General features: G+C 41.3%; 1 protein-coding gene across 20 annotated transcripts in view; it reads left to right on the forward strand.

The window, feature by feature from the left end:
* The window catches only part of LOC130294838 (death-associated protein kinase 2-like), a 318,537-nt gene extending 307,834 nt beyond the window's left edge, over positions 1 to 10,703 (forward strand). For 12 of the 20 annotated variants that reach the window (XM_056544914.1, XM_056544908.1, XM_056544912.1 and 9 more), the window contains one exon: positions 8,890 to 10,703. In XM_056544914.1, the coding sequence (XP_056400889.1) occupies positions 8,890 to 8,970 (81 nt within the window). In that variant the 3' untranslated portion in view covers positions 8,971 to 10,703. The remainder of the gene's footprint in view (positions 1 to 8,889) is intronic. The other 8 variants (XM_056544924.1, XM_056544918.1, XM_056544921.1 and 5 more) reach the window with 1 other exon arrangement.
* Positions 10,704 to 18,998: the final 8,295 nt, after the last annotated feature.

The following is an 18,998-nucleotide window of genomic DNA, read 5'->3' on the forward strand; positions in this document are numbered from 1 at the left end:
CATCCCATGACTTTATTAGCCTTGGCAGCAGCTGCCTGGCACTGGTCACTAAAGTTAAAGGGGTATTCAAGGAATTTTTTTTATTTGACTATGCTACAGGGGCTGTAATGTTAGTGTAGTTCATAATATAGTGTCTGTACCTGTGTGTGGTTTTCTCACAATTCTTCTGTGATTTCACTCCAAATACAAAATGACTGTTGTCTCAGATTTTTTCCCAGCTTGCAATGCGGCCGAGACCTGACTCACTAGTCAGCTGATGACATGGAGCCTGTCTGCTTCAATGGTGGGCGAGATATCAACTGCAACTAATGCAACAGCTGTAGGCACCCTGATTGAAAATGGGTAGGGTGGCTGATATGTGGGAGGGAGGGAAATGGAATTGTGGGATTTGTAGTCAATAAAAGAAAAGTCAAACAGGAAATACAAGTTCAGAAAAAGCTAGCCACAGTGTTATGGTAATCTCATGACATAGCCATTTAGCCCCAAGACAAGCGCAGATCCTTCCTAAGCATGTCCATTACTGTCTGGATCGCCCCTTTAAGCTTACTGTCCACCAATATCAATATCCACCAAGTCCCTTTTGGTAGAAGTTTTACCTAATGCCTGATTATTTAGCATATAATTGTACATTTAGTTTTAGGCGCAAGAGCATAACCTTACATTTATTCACGATAAACTTAATTTGCCATTTCTGTGCCCAAGCCTCCAGCTTCCCCAGATCCCTCTGTAATATTAGTAACATAGTTCATAAGGTTGAAAAAAGACCAGAGTCCATCAGGTACAACCTATATCCCTAATGAGTCCCTACTGAGTTGATATCGGTCTAGAATACATAACCTGTAATGTTATTATTCTCCAAAAATGCATCCAGACCCCTTTCAAATTATTTTACAGAGTTCACCATGACCACCTCCTCTGGCAGAGAATTCCACATTCTCACTGCTCTTACAGTAAAGAACCCTCGTCTGTGCTGGTGTAGAAACCTTCTTTCCTCTATACCAGTGTTTCCCAAACCCGGTCCTCAAGCAACCCCAACAGGTCATGTTTTCTGGATTTCCTTAGTTTTTCACAGATGATATCATTATGGTCAGTCAATCAGGCATCACCATAGTTATATCACCTGTGAAAGACTAAGGAAATCCAGAAAACATGACCTGTTGGGGGTGCTTGAGGACTGCGTTTGGAAACCATTGCTTTAGACATAGAGGATGCCCCCTTGTTATAGATACAGTCCTGGGTATGAATAGATCATTGGAAAGATCTCTGTACTGTCCCCTGATATATTTATGCATAGTTATTAGGTTGCCCCTAAGCCTTCTTTTTTCTAAACTAACTAACCCTAATTCTGATAATCTTTCTGGGTACTGTAGTCCTCCCATTCCCCGTATAACTCTGGTTGCCAGCCCTCTCCAGCTTCACTATAACTTTCTTTTTCCCCTGTGCCCAGTACTGTACACAGTATTCCATGTGTGTGCTCGTGGTCATCTATACCCCTATTGATGCACACCATGATTTTATTTTCCTTGGCAGCAGTGGCCTGACACTGGTCACTACAGCTAAATTTACTGTTAACTAAGACTCTCAAGTAACTCTCTTCTGCATCAGTTGTCCCATGTGTTCTCCCATTTAATACATAATTCCAGGCTGGATTTTTCTTCCCCATGTGCATTACCTTACATTTATCCTGTGTTGAACCTCATCTGCCACGTCCCAGCCCAAACCTCCAACCTATCCAGATCAATTTGTAATAGTGCGCTGTCCTCTATAGTGTTTACCGCCTTACAGAGTTTAGTATAATCTACAAAGATTGCTTTTTTACTATTCAACCCCTCTACAAGGTCACAAATTAATATATTAAATAGAACAGGACCCAATACTGACTCCTGTGGTACCCCACTAGTAACAGTCACCCAATCAGAATAAGTACCATTAATAACCACCCTCTGTTTTCTATCACTGAGCCAGTTACTTACCCACTTGTACACATTTTCCCCCAGTCCAAGCATTCTCATTTTATGCACCAACCTTTTATATAGCACCTTATCAAATGCTTTGGAAAAATCCAGATATACAATGTCCAGCGATTGCCCCTGGTCCAGTCTGGAGCTCACCTCCTCATAAAAGCTGATCAGGTTAGTTTGACAGGACCGATCCCTCATAAAGCCATGCTGATATGGATTTATTTTTATCAAGATACTCCAAGATAGCTTCCCTTAAACTAACAGGCCTATAATTCCCGAGGTCAACTTTTGACCCCTTTTTAAATATTGGCACCACATTTGCCATGCGCCAGTCCTGGGGAACAGTGCCTGTTACTATAGAGTCCCTGAATATTAAAAATAGGGGTCTGTCTATTACATTACTTAATTCCTTTAGAACACGGGTGAATGCCATCTTGACCTGGCGATTTGTCTATTTAGATTTTTTGTAGGCGGCGCTGTACTTCTTCCTGGGTAAGACAGGTGACCTGTACTGGGGAGTTTACCTTATCTTGCTGTATTTCACCTGGTAATTCAATTTCCTTGGTGAATATAGTGGAGAAGAATTTGTTTAATATATTAGCTTTTTCCTGATCCCCGTTTATGATTTTTTCCTCATCATTTTTTAAAGGGCCTACACTATCATTTTTAACATTTTTGCTATTTATATAGTTAAAATAAATGTTGGGGTTAGTTTTACTCTCTTTGGCAATAAGTATTTCTGTCTCTATTTTTGCAGCTTTTATCAGTTTTTTTTTTTTTTCCACATATTTAAAATTTTCCACTATAACTTTTTAACCCCTTAAGGACCAAGCCCATTTTCATCTTAAGGACCTGGCAATTTTTTGCACATCTGACCACTTTCACTTTAAGCATTAAAGGACATCTGCAGCGTGATTAACACTTATCCCCTATCCACAGGATAGGGGATAAGTGTTTGATCGGGGGGGTCCGACCGCTGGGACCCCCTGTGATCTCCTGTACGGGGCCGCGGCTGTCCCGTGCAGGGGGCGTGCCAGCCCCAGCATGACGTTGCAGCCGGCACGCCTCCTCCATACATCTCTATGGGAGAGGCGGGGAGGCAGCATTCGTGCCTTCCCATCTCCCCCATAGAACTGTATGGGGACGGGGAGGAGACGGTCGACACTACGTCACCATGAGCGCTAATGGCGGCGCCCCGTTAGGGAGATCGAGGGGGGTCCCAGCGGTTGGACCCCCCGCGATCAAACACTTATCCCCTATCTTGTATATAGGGGATAAGCGTATGTTGCGCTGCAGTTGTCCTTTAATAACTCTGGGATGCTTTTACTTTTCATTCTGATTCCGAGAATGTTTTTTCATGACATATTCTACTTCATGTTAATGGTAAATTTTTGTCGATACTTGCATAATTTCTTTGTGAAAAATTCCAAAATTTAATGAATTTTTTATTTTATTTTGCATTTTTCTAACCTTGAAGCTCTCTGCTTATAAGGAAAATGGACATTCTAAATAAATTATATATTGATTCACATATACAATATGTCTACTTAACGTTTGCATCATAAAGTTGACATGTTTTTACTTTTGGAAAACATCAGAGGGCTTCAAAGTTCAGCAGCCATTTTCCAATTTTTCACAAAATTTTCAAAATCAGAATTTTTCAGGGACCAGTTCAGTTTTGAAGTGGATTTGAAGGGCTTTCATACTAGAAATTCCCCACAGATGACCCCATTATAAAAACTGCACCCCCTCCCCCCCCCCCAAAGTATTCAAAATTACATTCAGTAAGTGTGTTAACCTTTTAGGTAATGAGCAGTAGCAGTGAAAAAGGAATCCGATCCTGGCGCTCACTCGTGCGGCAGCTGAGGAAATTATGTCAGGAGCCGTATGGAAGTAAAAGATGCACTTTATTTGGAATAAAGCAGGGACTACGCGTTGCGAGGGGACACGCTCCCCTCTTCCTCAGGTCCAGTCGTAAGGGCTAGGGGGTAGGGCTTGTGTTTTAAAGGGAAAAAGCCCGCGAAAATAGGTGCCCGTAATCACAAAATGCACAATAATGCAAAAAATAGCAGACAAATACATATATAATATATAAGAATCGTAAGCGATACAAACATGTGGGGCACAGAATGTTACAAAGGCCCGTTCGGGAAACAAAATAGGATACATTCTATACTTGGTATATTTTCATGCACCGCATACTGGGCAGTGGTGCTGTACGACAGTGTACACAGGAGATCCCAGTAGCATGAGGCCGTGGACAGACGGCGCGCTGCGCCGCTGTTCAGGCACGGCAGGGACAAACCTTGGATGGGAGACATAGGAGCCGGCAATCCAAGCCCCCATGGTGCGGACAACAGGTCTGCGATACTGAATAAAAAAGAAATGTTCTGGATTTACTCCATCCAGACACTTCACCCCAGGGGTTTGAACGAGGCAACTGAGCTCATCTGCTAATATCCAGCTACAGACATTATTACTCTCCTTATGTCTGCCAGCCTATCCTCTGCTAAAACTACACACCCACCTTAAATTATCTGGATTGGGGCTTGGATTGCCGGCTCCTATGTCTCCCATCCAGAGGTTTGTCCCTGCCGTGCCTGAACAGCGGCGCAGCGTGCCATCTGTCCACAGCTTCATACTACTGGGATCTCCTGTGTACACTGTCGTACAGCACCACTGCCCAGTATGCAGTGCATGAAAATATAGAATGTATCCTACTTTGTTTCCCGAACGGGGCCTTTGTAACATTCTGTGCCCCACATGTTTGTATCGCTTACGATCCTTATATATTATATATGTATTTGTCTGCTATTTTTTGCATTATTGTGCATTTTGTGATTACGAGCACCTATTTTCGCTGGCTTTTTCCCTTTAAAACACAAGCCCTACCCCTTACGACTGAACCTGAGGAAGAGGGGAGCGTGTCCCCTCGCAACGCGTAGTCCCTGCTGTATTCCAAATAAAGTGCATCTTTTACTTCCATACGGCTCCTGACATAATTTCCTCAGCTGCCGCACGGGTGAGCGCCAGGATCGGATTCCTTTTTCACTGCTACTGCTCATTACTCACAGACCGTCCGGTCGGACGGGTGGATCCGGGCAGCACACCGTGGATTTCTACTTACCCACACCAGTTGGGCTCCTTTAAGCTGCTTTAGGTGTTATGCTCTCAGCATAACACCATCAGGTGAGAGCATTTCTTACGCATTTTCACCTGTTACTTGTACTAAGGATAACGGCACATAGATAGGCGCATTGTCCCTTTTTGTCTTTCATACTTTTCTGTTAACCCTTTAGGTGTTTCACAAGAATAGCAGCAAAGTGAAGGAGAAAATTCAAAATCTTCATTTTTTACACTCGCATGTTCTTGTAGACCCAATTTTTGAATTTTTACAAGGGGTTTAGGAAGCCCATATGGTGCCAGAACAGCAGAAAACCCCCACATGGCATACCATTTTGGAAACTAAACCCCTCAAGGCACGTAACAAGGGGTCCAGTGAGCCTTAACACCCCACAGGTGTTTGACGACTTTTCGTTGAAGTCGGATGTGTAAATGTAAAAAAAACATTTTCAGTAAAGTGCAGTTTTTGCCCAAATTTAACATTTTTACAAAGGGTAATGGGAGAAAATGCCCCCCAAAATGTGTAACTCCATCTCTTCTGAGTATGGAAATACCCCATGTTATGACGTAAAATGCTTTGGGGGGTGAACTACAATGCTTAGAAGAGAAGGAGTCACATTTGGCCTTTGGAAAGGAAATTTTGCTGAAATGGTTTTAGGGCGGCATGTCGCGTTATGAAAGCCTCTGTGGTGCCAGAACAACAACAACAAAAAAAACACGTGGCATACTATTTTGGAAACTACACTCCTTAAGGAACGTAACAAGGGGTACAGTGAGCCTTAACACCCCACAGGGGTTTGACGACTTTTTGTTAAAGTTGGATGTGTAAATGAAAAAAAAAAATGTTTTCACTAAAATGCAGTTTTTTCCCCAAATTTTAATTTTTTACAAAGGATAATAGGAGAAAATGACCCCCAAAATTTGTAACCCCATTTCTTCTGAGTATGGAAATACCCCATGTGTGATCGTCAAGTGCTATGCTGGCGCAATACAATGCTCAGAAAAGCCATTGAGCTTTTGGAAAGCGAATTTGTTTGGAATTAAAGTCAGGGGCCATGTGCGTTTACAAAGCCCCCCGTGGTGCCATAACAGTGGACCCCCCCCCCCACATGTGACCCCATTTTGGAAACTACACCCCTCTCAGAATTTAATAAGGTTTGCAGTGAGTATTTACACCCCACTGGCGTTTGACAGATCTTTGGAACAGTGGGCTATGCAAATTAAAAATAAACCTTTTCATTTTCAAGGACCACTGTTCCAAAAATCTGTCAGACACCTGTGGGGGGTAAATGCTCACTGTACCCCTTATTACATTACATGAGGGGTGTAGTTTCCAAAACTGGGTCACCTATGGGGGGGGGGGGGGTCCATTGTTCTGGCACTATGGGGGCTTTGTAAAAACACATGGCCTTCAATTCCGGACAAATTTTCTCTTCAAAATCCCAATGGCGCACCTTCTCTTCTGAGCATTGTAGTGCACCCGCAGAGCACTTTACATCCACTAATGGGGTATGTTCTTACGAAATGGGGTTAAAAATTTTGGGTGGCTTTTTTCCCATTTTACCTTGTGAAAATGAAAAATTTAGGGTAACACCAGCATTTTATTGAAACATGGCCATTATTTTGACGGGCCATATTAACGGGAGAAATAGTGTATGCACTATTTCTCCCGTTCATTTGCCCATCACAAAATAACGGCCGTTATTAATAACGGGTGATAACGGATTAAAACGGCTATTAGAAAAATCCCATAGACTATAATGGGATTTTCTAATGGCCGTTAGTGATTTTGTGCCGGCCGTACTGTTACAGTTGCGCCCTGGATGGACTCACAGGCCGCGAGCGCTTTCTGTCCCCGCTATCAGCAGGGCTGAGATTCGCAGTGCGGGACGCGCCTGAATGCGAGTCTCAGCCCGTCACTCACCTTCCTGTATCCTTGCTTCCTGATGTCCCCACAGCTCCGACATGTGTGCCTATGGCCTCTTGGGCGCGCGCACGTCGGAGCTCTGTTTCTTAAAGAACCAGTACCCAATTAGTCTAAGTGTTTTCACCTGTTCCCTTGTCCATAAGTATCTGATCCACCCTGCTCCCTGGGCCGGATCTTGGTTGTCTGTCTTAGTTTGTCCTGTTCCAGAGTCTGTGTACCTGTTCCTAGTTCCGGCCTGTCCTGTTCCCGTGTTCCTGCATTGTCCTTCTGCCTTGCCAGTCAAGTCCTGCCTGCTACGTCCTTCCAGTCTCTATCTGTGCCATGTCGCCCCCCAGCTACCGGTGTGGACGAGTAGTGCCAGGGGTAGCGACCTGGGTGCAGCAAGACCACCCCGCTTTGTGGCAAGATCTGGTGAAAACCAGTGGCACCTTAGACCCCGCTCCCTGGCACGCCTCAAGTCTCCTTCCACACAGGCCCAGAGGATCCACCACCTGCTGTCTTCCTGCCGTGATTCCTAACACATATAACTGCCAATTTCCAGGTTTTTTATAATGGGCGTTCATAACGGAAGTAATTTTATACTGTGAAAGCAGCCTTAGTGATCTGGTACTCTGCTTACTCCGGTTATCAATCCCAGCTAGTGTGGCCTCACTTTACTTTACTCTGTCTGTCCCTGCACATACATAGCAGCAAATAGTGGAAAAAGTTACCTCTGTAGGCGCTGATGCACGAAGATAGTAGTAAAGGTAGAGTTTATTCACCAATGATGTGTTTCGGGTCGGAGTGCCTTTCTTCAGATTAGTAATATGAATAAGGGTGCTCCAACCTGAAATGTGTCATTGGTGAATAAACTATATGTTTACTACTATCTTCCTGCATCTGTGAAATCCTTATTGAGATTTAGCGCCTACAGAGGGAACTTTTTCTACTATTTGCTGCTATTATCTTTGGATGGATCGCCATCTGTCTGCCTATCCCTATGGCCAAGAAACTCATCCTGACTTCACTGCAACTACTTTCCTACAGAGTTTGGGTTATATGTGCATTTGTATTGTGCTCCAGGTGAGCATAATATGTTACATTTTACTTCCTATGAGTCGTTTAATGCACTAGGGACCCCCTTGTGGTTCTGTCTTTTTCTTCTATCCCCTGCACGTACATAGGAAGGGACCGTCCTCGTGGTTGTAGACCCGTTGTTTAGGACGGGTACGCAAGTAGGCAGGGACAGAGGGTGTGGGCAAGATTAGTGCTTCACTCTATCCCTGCCCAACACAATAGGCACACGGCATAGGACAATTTTGTCTGAGCAATACACCCCTAGGAAAATTACCTCAGCAAAGCCAGTTTTAAACTGAAAGGAAAAGTGTTAAGTGCTGCATGTTGCTGTATTACATTGCATTACATTGCCTATAGCTTACCACCACCCCTGGCTGACCACCTATAACTTGCTCAGTTTTTGCACCATGATCTGTAGTTGTTAATGGTACCACCTTTGCATATATGTGATGTTTTGCTCACTTTTTTGGGATATGAGGTGACCAAAAATCTGCAATATAGAGAGACAAGTGTAAGTTCTGGAAGCCCCAACCTTTGACTCTCCAGCTGTGGCAAAGCTTCAACTCCTAGCATTTCCTCACTGTCAAGACATGCTGGAGTTTGTCGTTTTGTACCCTATAGAGAAACACATGTTAGGGCAGTGTGTCCTCTAGGAGTTAAACTATTTGTCTATGCCTAGTCATTTTTCTAAAGGCCCCTGCCTGACAGTGACCAGTCCACCATATTACTCAAGCCATCAACTTAAGTATAAATACAGCTAAGGCAAAAATAGGCCTGGTATTGTCAATGTATTGTGACTAATTCTGTATTTAACCCTTTCAGAGGCAGTGTGAAAGTGACCAGGAAGATGAGAAGACAAAGCCGGCTACTCTTTTACGCAGGCGTCTTAGCAGCTGCTCTTGAGCTATGTGATTGTCCCTCACTTCTGAAGCGTAAACAGTCTACATGTCCACAGATAGAGGATTGAAGATACAAAGTAAGACAAAGGAGAAACCTGGGAACATGGAGATGTAATGATGTTGAAATAATAGGAGAAGGCATTGGTGGACTTTATTATGTCTTAGACTTGGTCCGAGCACCAACCGATATGCCTGCATGTGACTCTATTCAACCAAACCAGCATGTGGCATGGCTTAACTATATGCTGTCAAAGCGACTGTGCAGACATCATAGCTTGACAATGGCGCCTGACAGTTTTGCTTTGATATGTAAAAAATGTTTTAATAAATTTTTTGTTGTTACTATGATATGATGCTGCACGTTCATTTAGGAAATGGTGCTGACCTTTACCCTAAAGTCCCTTCAGTAATTTAAATCTGACCTGCAAAAATAAGCAAGTATTTTCCGGACACCTGTCTCCTACTTTTGTTTTTAGTTATCTATTTTGAACATTTGTTTATATTTGAAGGGGTTCTCTGCTTTTATCTTAAAATTAAAAAAAAACGTATCCGTTTAACATTGAAAAGTTCTGCAATTTTCTAATATACTACTTTTGCTAGATCATTGCTTGCTGTCTATGAATGAAAGCACTCTGGTTAATATTGAGACAGCACTGTCCAGATAATTTGCAATGCAACAATTTATCAGTGTAGTCCAGTTACTTAGTTCACAGCTTAGACCAGTGTTTCCTAACCAGGGTGCCTCCAGCTGTTGTAAAACTAAAACTCCCAGCAAAAGGCTATCAGGGCATGCTGGGAGTTGTTGTTTTGCAACGGCTGGAGGCACTCTAGTTTGGAAACACTAATTTACTAACTTTGGAAACCCTAACTGACAAAGCTACAGGCTGAGAGGTCTTATTAATAGTGAAACAATGGGGAAAGTTTTTTGTTTTGTTGTGTTTTTCTTGCATTTTAGTATTCATTTGAAATGCAGAAAAAAAGCATTTGAAAAATGAAAAGTGTTTTACTGCACATTTCTATGGATTTAAGTTATTGGCAGCGTGGCTTCTACTGGTGAAACATGTTTGAAAAATGTGTTTCACCTGTAAATACCATGTTGCCAATAACTGCATCCCAAAAATGTATAAAATTTCCAGTAAAACGCTTAGCATTTTTCAAATATGGTTTTTCCTGCAATGCAAAGGTGTTTTACTGGACATTTTTTACTGTTTAGTAATGCGGTTATTGGCAGCATGGTTTTTACAGGTAAAACACATTTATATAAACATGCTTCCACTAAGAAAAAAAAAAACATGCTGCCATTATTAGCATTGTTAAACCTTGGCAAATCACACTAAAATGTTTTAGTTTTTTTTTATGCATTTTTCCTGTAGTTCAAAAAATAAAATTGCAAAAAAAAGGCATCTTTATGTCCTAGTTTTATCCTAGAATCAGGAATCAAAGCGAGAAGGAGCTTTGAGCCTTCCACTTCTTCCATAAACTGACAGCAAACAGAAATGTTGACATGGGGAAAAATTGAAGCACAAAGTATAGTATAAAATTGCAGAAAAATTTGTAAGATTTATGTAAATGAAAGCGGAAAACCCGTTTAGGGTGTGTTGTCTCTTAATCATTGTAGAAATGTATTTTTGGAGCAAAAAAATGTAAGGACTGGGTATGTTCTGTAAACTTATCTGACTTTTGTATTAAAGGAAGAAAAGATACCAATTTGTACTTTGTGTTAATATGACAATGAATGAAGGAATAAAGAGGTCCTGTAATGGCACATACATAGCAATATACAGTACTGTTTATATTAACCCCTTAAGGTCTCAGCCCATTTTGGCCTTAAGGACTCAGACAATTTAATTTTTACGTTTTCATTTTTTCCTCCTTGCCTTCTAAAAATCATAACTCTTTTATATTTTCATCCACAGACTAGTATGAGGGCTTGTTTTTTGCGCAACCAGTTGTCCTTTGTAATGACATAACTCATTATATCATAAAATGTATGGCGCAACCAAAAAAACACTATTTTTGTGGGGAAATTAAAACGAAAAACGCAATTTTGCTAATTTTGGAAGGTTTCGTTTTCACGCCGTACAATTTATGGTAAAAATGACGTGTGTTCTTTATTCTGAGGGTCAATACGATTAAAATGATACCCATTATTACATACTTTTATATTATTGTTGCGCTTAAAAAAAATCACAAACTTTTTAACCAAATTAGTACATTTATAATCCCTTTATTTTGATGACCCCTAACTTTTTTATTTTTCCGTATAAGCGGCGGTATGGGGGCTCATTTTTTGCGCCATGATCTGTACTTTTTTTTGATACCACATTTGCATATAAAAAACTTTTAATACATTTTTTATAATTTTTTTTTTAATAAAATGTATTAAAAAAGTAGGAATTTTGGACTTTTAATTTTTTTTTTCGTTCACGCCGTTAACCGTACAGGATCATTAACATTTTATTTTAATAGTTCGGACATTTACGCACGCGGCGATACCAAATATGTCTATAAAAAAAATTTACGCTTTTTGGGGGTAAAATAGGAAAAAACGGACGTTTTACTTTTTTATTGGGGGAGGGGATTTTTCACTTTTTTTTTACTTTTACTTTTACATTTTTTTACATTTTTTTTTACACTTGAATAGTCCCCATAGGGGACTATTCATAGCAATACCATGATTGCTAATACTGATCTGTTTGCTGAACAGATCAGTATTATCGGTCATCTTCTGCTCTGGTCTGCTCGATCACAGACCAGAGCAGGAGACGCCGGGAGCCGCACGGAGGAAGGAGAGGGGACCTCCGTGTGGCGTTATGAATGATCGGATCCCCGCAGCAGTGCTGCGGGCGATCCGATCATTCATTCAAATCGCGCACTGCTGCAGATGCCGGGATCTGTATTGATCCCGGCACCTGAGGGGTTAATGGCGGACGCCCGCAAGATCGCGGGCGTCGGCCATTGCCGGCGGGTCCCTGGCTGCAATCAGCATCCGGGATCAGCCGCGCATGACACGGGCATCGCTCCGATGCCCGCGGTTATGCTTAGGACGTAAATGTACGTCCTGGTGCGTTAAGTACCACCGCACCAGGACGTACATTTACGTCCTGCGTCCTTAAGGGGTTAAAGGGGTATTCCAAAGGCAAAACCTTTTTTTATATATATCAACTGGCTCCGGAAAGTTAAACAGATTTGTAAATTACTTCTATTAAAAAATCTTAATCCTTCCAATAGTTATTAGCTTCTTAAATTTTCTGTCTAACTGCTCAATGATGATGTCACGTTCCGGGAGCTGTGCATGATGGGAGAATATCCCCATAGGAACTGCACAGCTCCCAGGACGTGAGTCATCAGAGAGCAGTTAGACAGAAAACAACAACTCAACTTCAGAAGCTAATAACTATTGGAAGGATTAAGATTTTTTTAATAGAAGTAATTTACAAATCTTCAATGCAATGAAGGAGTAGAAATAATCGGCACTCACCAGTCTTCTCAAAAATTTGCTTCTTTATTGAAAAATACTCACAACATGTAATGCAGTCGGGGAGAGGGATCGGTGCAGGGGGGGTAAGTAGTAGGCGATAGATTCTGTTTCGCTCGTTACACGACCATCATCCAGCCATGTCTACCTGGAATTCTGTGCTGCTTCTTATACGAGTGAGCGGCAAATCGCAGAAGCTCAGGACCGCCCTCCTTGTCTGACGTACCTGGGGAGTCCTCGTTAGAGTCTCGTCATTGGCTAATCGTCGCCATTTTGTAAGTGCGTCAGTAGAAGCTAGCATTAACAATAGAAATTTGTAAAAAAAATTGTGCAAGTTAAAAACTACACAGTTTAAAAACAGGGCGTATAATCTACCTTCTCATTAAGGCCAAGAGGACCGGCTGCTGTCTGAATGATCCAATATGTTTCTCTTTGCAATAGATATTGGTCTAGGCTAATCCCCGGCTTAGGTTTAACTCTTTCTATTCCGGAGAATTTAAGATGGTCCAGTTGTCCCCTGTGGGTCTCCATCATATGGGCTATAAGACGTGGTGCTCCTTTTAAAGTGCGAAAGGAATATGTGTTCCCTAATTTGAGCGCACAACTGTCTTATCGTTTTGCCAATATAATAGAACCCACAGGGGCAGTAAATGACATATACTAAGAATTTAGTTCTGCACGTAATTAAGTCTGACACTGTATGCGTAATGGCACCTAGTATCATCGTTTTCAACTCAGCATTATATTTGCAGAAACTACATGACTTACAAGCAAAATTTCCTTTCGGAGTAAATTTCTCCAGCCATGTACTCTGTTTTATTCTTTGCTTTTTCTTGTTTCTTTAGGATATCGCCTATAGTTCAATTCTTCCTATATGAGACTAGTGGCTTCTTACTTGTGATTTCTTTTAATTGTACATCACTTTCTATTATATGCCAGTTGCGTTGTGTTCGCTCCGGGGACTGATTACAAACGGGGTGGCCGCGTGCATGATCCCGGGGGTCCCCAGCGACGGGACTCCCGCGATCAGGCATCTTATCCCCTATCCTTTGGATAGGGGAAAAGATGTGTAAGCACCGGAGAACCTCTTTAAGCCATGCATCAGTGGATTACTTCTCTTCTACAGTTACTTGGTATGAAGAGAACAGAAATGCTGCTTTTTACTGTGCCATCATCTATCTTTGCTGTCCCCTCCTAGTTGGACCCCACTTTTCTAATTAGAAAGCACCCCAGGTGTTAAGTACACTGATATTGATGAGGGGGAGTTGTGGGAGGACAGTCAGCTTTTGGATTGTGTTGCAGAGATGGAAGCAGGGGGCTAAGCATAGCTGTTGTAGTTGCACTGTTGGCAGGGGTGGTGATAGTGTCAGTCAATGAGGTGGATATGGTGAAGGGGGCAAGGAGCCCATGAGACATCAATATAGACTGAAGTAGTGGCAGGGATGACTATGATGTGATTTTGTTCAGGACATCGGAACCAGAGGTGACATCATCAGAGCAGGCATGGTCAGCAACATCTAGGCAAGTGTCAGTACATCTAAAAAAAAAAAAAAAGCAGCACCCTAGACATAGACCAAACTGGAATTGTCAGCTAAAGACAAAAGTTTGGTAAGTTTAGCTACTGCTGCTCCCAATCCCTGTCATCTGTGAAGTAGCCAATCCCTGTCATTTGTGTCAGATGGGCTGGTCTGAGTGTTTCAGAGACTGCTGATCTACTGGGATTGTCACACAAAACCACAGAAAATGGTACGAGAAAAATATCCAGTGGCATTTGATTGGTTGAAAATTCCTTGTTGATGTCAGGTGGGAATACGCAGACTGGGTTGAAATGACAGAATGGCAGAATACCATCTCTGAATGCACAACCTTGAGGCAGATGGGCTACAGCAGCAGAAAATCACACCGGATGCCACTCCTGTCAGCTTAGAACAGGAAACTGATGCTACAATTGGGGTTAGCCAAAATTGAAAAATGGAAGACTTTAAGAACATTGCCTGGTTTGGTGAGTCTTGATTCCAGCTGAAACATTTAGATAGCAGGGTCAGCATTTGGCATAAACAACATGAAAGCATAGATCCATCCTGCCTTGTATCAGCATTTAAGGCTGGTGGTTTGGTAATGGTATAGGGCATATTTTTTTTCTTGCCACACTTTTGACTCCTTACCACTTGGACATCTTTTAAATGGGCCACCTTGTTGCTGACCATTTTAATCCCTTTATGACCACATTGTACCTGCTGTGACCGCATTCCACTGCTGGTACAGGCGGTTCAACATGTGTAAGGTTGGGTTCTACCATGTTGGAAAATCTCAGATTAGGCGAATTGAGGAAGACCATTTTGGTGCTGTAAGTTTAGGAGTGTTTTCTTAAAATGTACCCCTCATGAAACAAACTTTTTATATATTAAAGATAAAGACCTACCGAACAATGTTTCAATTGCTTTTATTTAAACATTTTCCCTTTTTTCATGTTTTTTTTTACTTTAAAAACTCCTCCACTAGGGGTCTCCCTAGCAATCCTGTCATCAAGCATTTTGGACTCAGTGAGCGAGTCTGAAATCACTCTGCAGCCAGGACACATAGGAACAGTCAGACAGGCAGAAGGGAGGGAGGGAGGGAGCATTGAGCGAACAGAGAGGATACATTCCCTCTTCTCTTTCTCTGTTCCTCTCCCCTCTCTCCACTTTCCACATGGCTAATTATATATGCACTGCTTATCTGGGTCTCCACCGGACTTGCCCGTGCTATGACAACCTCCCTGCATTGTGCCTTCAATTAAGCTACTGAAGAGCCTATAAAAAAGGTATCTTTATTTTTTTTTTTTTAAAGCAAAATAAATGCAGGGATAGACTTAGTCAGAGTTAGGGACATATGGGGAGGGGGATTAGGTAAAGTTTAGATGGTGATAGGTACTCTTTAAAAGCATAAGAATAAGTGAACACAAACTCCCCTGGACATGGCCAGCACATCCTTCAGAGCTGTATGTACTCAGTAGATCATGGCATTCTTACTGCAGACAGGTTAATAAAGCATAATGTGCATACTGATGTTCTGATGTATTATCTTTCAAATGTTTATTTAAACAATCTTCACAGTATTTTCAAATATGCATGTATTCAGACAGGTAAATGCCAATATTCACTGTGCAATCAGGTGGAAAGAGACACGAGTACAATTCTGCCGTACTACGTTTCAGGGGCATGCCCCCTTAGTCATTCACACAGGTTTGATTCAGAAGTGGGTTTAAGAATGGTAGCGGTTGGACACAGGTGAGTAGTTAACTCATTCAGACAAGCGCATATCACAATTCTTCATAGACCATCCAGTACACGCTAGCACGCTCAAATCTACTATTACAAATAGGTAGGAAGAGAAGGTGAAACGGGACGCTGTGTTCGCGCTGCTGGCAGGTTAGGCCGGGATCAACAAAGATCGGGAACCAGAGGATTGCTGTATATGCTTAATTATTGTCACACAACACGTTTCTGGGAGTAAACCCTTTCGTCATGCATGATGAAAGGGTTTACTGCCAGAAACACATTGTGTGACAATGTGTTTCTGGGAGTAAACCCTTTCATCATGCATGATGAAAGGGTTTACTGCCAGAAACACATTGTGTGACAATAATAAAAACAAACACAGCTTCCCGTTTCACCTTCTCTTCCTACCTATGTTCAACGCTGATGCCCTCGACGTGGGAAGCCGCAGCAGCTGATATCTCCTTGATAGGCCCTTGTAAGTGTTGTACCTGTATTCTGCACAACCTCTCCAGGTGAGCACGTTACCTTCATTTACTTACTTATTTTTTCTGTCTGGTGGTGATCCCGCACAAGGAAGCGCTTTTTGTCTATTTTTTTACCATTACAAATAGACCTTGAAATTACAGTTTTCATTCAGCCCTTTCAGTTCCAAAGATTCAAATTCTACAATCCAAAATGTTTCCTTCTTCACTAAATTATTTTTATTCACATCAACATTACTGTTCACCTTTACTTCTTATATAACTTGCTATCTTAGATCGGACGCTACATGTCCGTGTTCTTTTAAATGCCTGGTCACAGTTTTCTCTCCGTATTGTGGTACCGCACATGCCACAGATTCTTCCTTAGTGCAGACTTATGTTCACCAACTCTAGTTTTAATCATCCGTGTGGTCTGTCCTACATAGACAAAACCGCACGAACATTTCAAAAGATAAATCACATTGGTGTTGTTGCATGTGTGATAACCTCTAATAGGGATTTTATACAAAATATCATTAAAAAAAAAACTTTTGTGCAACTTACATGTGAATTTATGGGTACCAGAGTACATAATAAAGTGCATAATGTTCATATTGTGCTTCAATAAAAACAGTAGGGCTTGAAATACAATGCTCCATAATAATAGCCAATTATATATACAGCTGTATAATGTATACAAATAAAATATACATATCAAAACCAAGTGGAACTGCTCACCCGCTCTGTGTATCCAAGATGGCGATGCCAGCGTATCAAAAATAGCATATTTTTTGTCACTTTTTATACCATAAAAAATTTAAAAGCGATCAAGAAGTCCAATCAAAACAAAAATGGTACCGATAAAAACTTCAGATCACGGTGCAAAATATGAGCCCTCAAACAGCCCAATATGCAAAAAAAAAAAAAAAGTAATTTGGGTCAGAAGAGGACAATTTTAAATGTATTAATTTTCATGCATGTAGTTATGATTTTTTCCAGAAGTACAACAAAATCAAACCTATATAAGTAGGGTATCCTTTTCAGAATAAAGATAATGTGTCATTTTTACCGAAAATGTTACAAAATTTACAAAATTTTCTTCAATTTTGTCGCACATTGATTTTTTTCCGTTTCACGGTAGATTTTTGGGTAAAATGATTGATGTCTTTACATGTCAAAATTTGGAGAGGTATGTACCCCTCGCTGGTGAGGATCACAGTTCGGCGCTGCAGGGAGGCTGCCTGTCATGAATTCACAGCGGCAGCAGAGGTAAAACCAAGCAGGTTTATTGATTTATAGGAAAAGTATACAGAGACAACGCGTTTCGCAAGGAACCCCTTGCTTCGTCAGGTCTGGAGTATTACTGTAAAAACAGGCTTTAAATATTCTTAAATATGCGGGAGTGTTACAAAACAGGAGTGACTTGACGTCATAAATTATCTCTGTGACATGCGCATTACAGGTGAAGCGAAATAATGGTTAAAAGCATAGTGCATTTATATTAACACCTTGTATACAGATGTGTGGAAGAATATAAGAATAATATTCTGTATGATTGGCTTCTTAGTATTTTTAGTATTTTTGCGGCGTTTGTGTCTTTCTATAATGATTCCCAATGTATCAGGCGCTCCGGTAGTTTTGCTTGCTACATAGTGGCTGTGAGCTATGGTTGTATGGACTGTGCTGGATTCTGGAGGATTGGCCATACAGTAATCACTGTGGATGTAAGCAGGATGGGGGGCATGTCAGAAGGTATCATTGTTTCATTTTTGTGTCGACATGCAGAGGAGGTGTAAATTGTTGCCATTCATATTTTATTTTCCTTTTGTGAGGAGGGTGTTTTGCGTTGTTGGTACAGTGTATATCGAGCCTTGGACACATTGTTGCCTTTTGCTTTGGATTATTCCTGCTAGTGGTGAAGCAGGTGTTAGATGTATACCGACGAGCAGAGGAGGGGAGATGGACACTTTCCTGTTGTTTCATTCTCCGGTTTCCTGACGGTGCTCGTGATGTTTAAATTGATTTTTGGGTGTGCAGTTTTAATTTATTTGTAGTTCAACTTGCCGGCCATAATTTGTGGTATGTTGTTTGAAGTTATTTGTGGTTGTACTTGCTAGCTGTGGTTTGTGGCGAACCGATGGTTAGAAAAATTAGGACAGATGTATGGAAGATCTAAAACTATAGAGATTTACAACTGGAATAGCATAGGAATATTTGCATGGAATAATTAAAGAGATAAGGAAATGGTGGAAATTAGGAATAACTGTATAGCTATGTATGTGTATAGATTATGCGCATATGAGAAAAGTATATGTATAACGTGCATGGGTTATTTGAAGAACGGGTGCGTGAGGTGGATGGTTATGTTTATGCTCTTGTGGGTGTGGGATTGATTTGTATGTATATATGCATGTGTGTGGTGTATATGGGTGGAAATCCATTGTGTATAGAATGTCTTATATAGCTTATATAGGCGTGAGTCACAGGAGGGCAAATAGTGGGATGATGGAGAGGATATTCGAAAAATTATAATAATAATATATATATATATATATATATATATATATATGTATTAAATAGGACAGTAAATTGTACAGACCAGGGGGTGGGCTACAATTTGATCTGGGGATGAGACCAATGGGGATATATATATATATATTGTGTACTGGGAGGGAAAGTTGAATGGTATAGATTAATGATTTTGATTGGCTTATGGAAGGGAATATATATATGCAGGGCTGCCATCAGAGATTTTCGGGCCCCTTACATAGCTCAAGGCCTGGGCCCCCACCTCCGTGGCCTGCCTGCTATCTTCCCCATTGTCTATAAAAAA

The sequence above is a fragment of the Hyla sarda genome, chromosome 11 (genome assembly GCF_029499605.1).
Source record: "Hyla sarda isolate aHylSar1 chromosome 11, aHylSar1.hap1, whole genome shotgun sequence".
In the NCBI taxonomy this organism is placed as follows: Eukaryota; Metazoa; Chordata; class Amphibia; order Anura; family Hylidae; genus Hyla; species Hyla sarda.